Raw genomic sequence first — 4,648 nt, forward strand, 5'->3', positions numbered from 1 at the left:
ACTTTTGCAACTAATTACTTAGCTAAAAATATAGATAGTCTGATGATTTCAAATCAGACCAAACGCTTTGTGATAAAACCTGAAGTGTAGACTGCTATTTATTGTTTTAGGGCATTTTTTTCACTTTTTTAGTAACAAAAATAACCGATGAATTTTCGTATTAACTTGTTTTTGCTTTGCAGATATTTTTACGTATTTATTGAAAACAATTTCAGCACAAAATTTTGCATAATGAATCAGTTGTGTATCCTTGTCAGCTTACTTTGTGCTTGTTGTTCTATTACAAAGTGTCACAAAGCAACAATGTGAGTGAGCCTATTAGCAACCATACAATAATACCATAATTATATCATATTAATACTAATATATTAGAATAATTACGTAGTAGGAAAATATATATAGGCCTAAATCCCTCTCTTAAAATAACGAAGTGTGGAAAAACATATGTTATTTTTTGTTTTCATAAAAATAGTTGAAAAGTTATGTTTTCAATTCCAACAGGCTATTTTTAATTTTTTGAAAATACTATTTTAAGAATACATTTACATATACTTCTTATGTTTTCATACTAATATTTATTGACTCACTAAATAATTTGATGCTAAAAATTTTGGGGTTCATTAGGATCATTGTCTGTCCTAGAAATAGTTACAAAGTTCATCTGATGATTGTGAAAGTAAAAGCAGAAACATTCGATGTAACTTCATTTCTAAGCATTAAAAGATTAAGCACTGAATGTATTTTGACCGCAAAGCAACATTCATTGTTTTCTCAATTTATGAATGTTTTATCAAAAAATATTTTAACTTGCATTTTATAAGTAGCCTAACGGTAAAATTTCATAAAATCAACCATGGCTTTCGAGCTGCGTTAAGAGCATATGAGTAAGCTATGTATTCGCCAAAAACGCATATAGATAATGAAAATCGTTTAGAATAGAGTGAACTTCTGCAATCATTCAGGCAACTGTTTTTCAGCATAATCTCATGTTGCGGATGCATGTGTTCTGTTTTTAAACAAAGAACAAAATCATATAGGCCACTCAATAAATGACGAAATAATTTTGTCAGATGAGTTATACTTTATTGTAGCAGATGCATCCAAATGAATCATGAACATAATCTTGTGACGTCACCATACCTATCAATTAGTTAAAGTGTTACAAGCAACTCATCAAGTGGCATCCTGTATGAAAAACTCCATATAAAACTTTAACCTGGTGATATTTGTTGTAAAATGAAGAAAAGTTTTCAATGATTTTTGCCACCGCAGTGGAAATCCTTTTAATATAAAAAATGATTTTCTAAAAAACCATAATTTAATTGATAAAATTAAAAGCACGATAATCGAAACCTACTATTAATGTCAATCATACTTTTGATCACTCCTCAAAGTAGCCTACATCTTTCTTGTCCGAGAAAATTATAAACACTTCAGCCAACCACTTCAACTAACCAGTTTTAAAAAACGATGACAAATTATATTTGTATATTTTTTCACTAAGAGTTGCCTTTTGCGTCCCCTAAGATAGATAGCCGATTTGACTGTAGAAATCATTTGTACGTGATAAACAGCATCAAAAATCCAGGTGGGAAGCATTAAATCCAGCGTGGGGTTTAAGAGGTAGCAAATATCACATGCATGTTTGTTCAGATACAAGTTGATATTTAACTGAGCTGTTGTACACTAACATAAAATAAAGCAGTGTCTGTTGATATTGTTTTGTGCAAACTGCATAACAAAAAATATGCACTGACAATACAAGTAATCAAATTTTTATTTTTTTCAGATGCGTGAATATATGTCCTGTATGTTATGCCGAGAAAAGAGATTCTGAATGTCCTCCCACTCCAAACTGTCCGAACCTAGTGAAAGAACCCGGTTGCGGATGTTGCATGGTATGCGCAAAAGAAGAAGGAGAAAGGTAGATATTAAATTAAACTAAAAGCTTTGTTTAAAAATGAAAGCGTGGACAACGAGCTTCAAACCTGGGTATTTTTGTGGATAATACCGACAAGCTTGCATCCAGCCTAACTTTTGAAACAGTGAAGAACTCATTAAGCTCTTTGGTTCATTGTTTGAAAAAAGAAATAGTAGAGATTTAATTAGTCAAACGAGCTTTAACACAACGCAAATATATAAAAGATTTCAAAGCAGTTTACAATTACAAACGAATTTGTCTGATTCTGGAGCTGTAGAATCTATTTTAAAACCTACTATTAGAAACAGGAGTACCGTGTTGAAATTATGCACCGATTCCAAATTATAACTTTTGAGCAAAATAAAATGATCACGGCCTCTCAGTTTTGTTAGCTCAAGTATGTCATTAACTTCACTAAGGGCACCAATTTTAATTGGCCGATCGCCTTTATTTTATATTAATTCAGGGGATGTTGAAAAGTAACAATTTCCAGGCTAATTGTTTAAAATAACGTTTTTACTATGAAAAAAAGTGTGCCAAAAGCATTCTGCATGTTCTTTATGCTAATCGGTGTATGTAAAGCTGAGCATTTGAATCCAAAACACAGTTTATCATTTTTAATGTCTTTACAGTTGCGGTGTACAGCTACCAAAATGTGCAGAAGGCTTACAGTGCATGGGAAGAAACGGAGAACGATCATTGTCAGCTATTATGAACAACGTTGGCATTTGTAGGAGAACTGGAGCGAGCTGTAAGTTATATGTTTGCATCTTATAATTTAACTTGCGTTTTTGATGTTTAATTACTTCATAGTGTTAACTGCTTTCAAACTTTTTCCATGCAAAAAGATATTAATGTAGATACAGTATTACCAATTTTACCCAAAGTAAAGTATTAAAAAAAACGTCTGTACGGTATATTCAAAGAAGTTTCGTTATTTTCTTTTATAAAAAAAAAATTGTTAAATATTTTTATAAAATGTTTTGTTGAATGAAACAGCGTCTTCAGCAAGAACAGATACAGCTTCTTCTAGTGAAAAAAGAAGATCTAGGCATCAAAATAACCGACGAAAAAGCAGGAAAAATAGAAGATTTCCAAGACATCCTCATTTCGGATTATTGTCACCATTGAACCATAATGTAAGTGTTTTGAAAAGCTCTCATTCTTCGTGAAAGATTGTCTTCGTTGAAAGCAGGGGCGATTGTTTTTTGCTGTGAATAAAGTATTGCTACAGTTTGATACATTTACATGTGACAAACAAAAAGGTTTTGATCATTCTAAAAAACTCTGAATTAGCTTTTCACCAACAGTGAGCAGAATTTATCTATCAAAATTTATCAAAGATATAATCTTCCGAAAAAATCTGCCCTGGTTTTTGCCTTTTCCATGACATCAACCTATTTTTTTAATACGACTTTTACTTTCCTACTTTTAAAAATTTTCTATTAATTGGCACTTTTCTATACTCAAATTGAAAAATGATTGTATTTAAACACAAATGATGAACAACGAAAAAGTAGCCCAGTTAAAAAACAAATTTGTGAAAAGGGGTTATCAAGTGATTTCAACACAATACTAAAACTATGTATTTGAAAGATATTAGAAATAGCCTACTTTTTCAACAACTTACAGTTTGTCTGTTCAGAATGTTTAATCAGTGCATTTTGTTCCAGGGAGACTGCTCGCATCATTACGAGGAGATGATGACAAAATGTGTAACATTGTCAGAATCAACATGGTTTCCAGCATGCGACACCAATGGAAATTATGTCGCAAAACAAGTATGTAGCCTATCCTCTTACCGACTTGCATATTTTGAATAGTACTTACTTGTAGGCGCAGCTCTGGCCTACCGTAGGGTTTGGAATTGGAATACCAAAAGCGGGTATTGAAATATTGAACACGATCATTGAGCATTGCAACATAGGTATAACAGAACCAAGTATTTTTTTTTGCTCCAGGGTAGTTAGCCATGACTTTGGGATTAAACAAGGGATGAATTCCTTGATGGCTTAAGGTTTACACGAACAATAAATTAACAAACTTAGATGCACAATTTTTTTGGTGATTTTGCTGCTAAAAGTAGATAATAAAACATATCATTGTGGGCTACTGTATAAGCCTATACAAACTGACTAATCTTGTTTTCCTGAGTTTTCAGACTCATGGAAAACCTTTTTTGTTGGATAACGTATGAAAGTTACATTACAACATTTGAAATATGGTTTAATGTTTGTAATTTATTTCATTAAATAATCAAATTGATTTTTACTTTTCAGTGCATGACCTCATCAAAAGGGAAAATGGGAAAATGCTGGTGTGTAACGACGAAAGGACGTCCGATTGCAAACACATGGACAGATGGGCCCTTGTCGTGCACAGGATGAAAACAAAACAGTCATTCATCCGCAAGCTTCAGCATTCTTCAATTAATGTTCCACGTGCTAAGAAGTTGAGTCACAAGGCAATGGAGGATTTTGCCGATTCCAAAGAAATATTTCAATAAACAGCGCTTGATGTTTTTGGTGGGCTGACTCGTGACGGAGTCAACCACCTTGAAAATGTGGATTGAGCCTGCTTCAAGTCAAGTGATTTCGACTTCGAGTGAATGGAAAATATGAACTTTTTGTGATTTTCAAGCATGATTGGAACCTTATGTGCATACTTCACTAATGTTGCTAAAAGCGAAACTCGATCTGTTGCTTATGTGCATAGTTTGTTTATATC

General features: G+C 32.6%; 1 protein-coding gene across 1 annotated transcript; it reads left to right on the forward strand.

The window, feature by feature from the left end:
- Positions 1-214: 214 nt before the first annotated feature.
- Positions 215-4,308, forward strand: LOC145768901 (insulin-like growth factor-binding protein 5). Its single transcript, XM_082580507.1, has 6 exons — positions 215-305; positions 1,790-1,924; positions 2,554-2,672; positions 2,921-3,060; positions 3,595-3,702; positions 4,201-4,308. Exons 1-6 carry the CDS (start codon positions 232-234, stop codon positions 4,306-4,308), a joined length of 684 nt encoding a protein of 227 aa, XP_082436633.1. The 5' UTR covers positions 215-231.
- The last annotated feature ends 340 nt before the right edge of the window (positions 4,309-4,648 follow it).

The sequence above is a fragment of the Aplidium turbinatum genome, chromosome 4 (genome assembly GCF_918807975.1).
Source record: "Aplidium turbinatum chromosome 4, kaAplTurb1.1, whole genome shotgun sequence".
NCBI classification, from domain to species: Eukaryota; Metazoa; Chordata; class Ascidiacea; order Aplousobranchia; family Polyclinidae; genus Aplidium; species Aplidium turbinatum.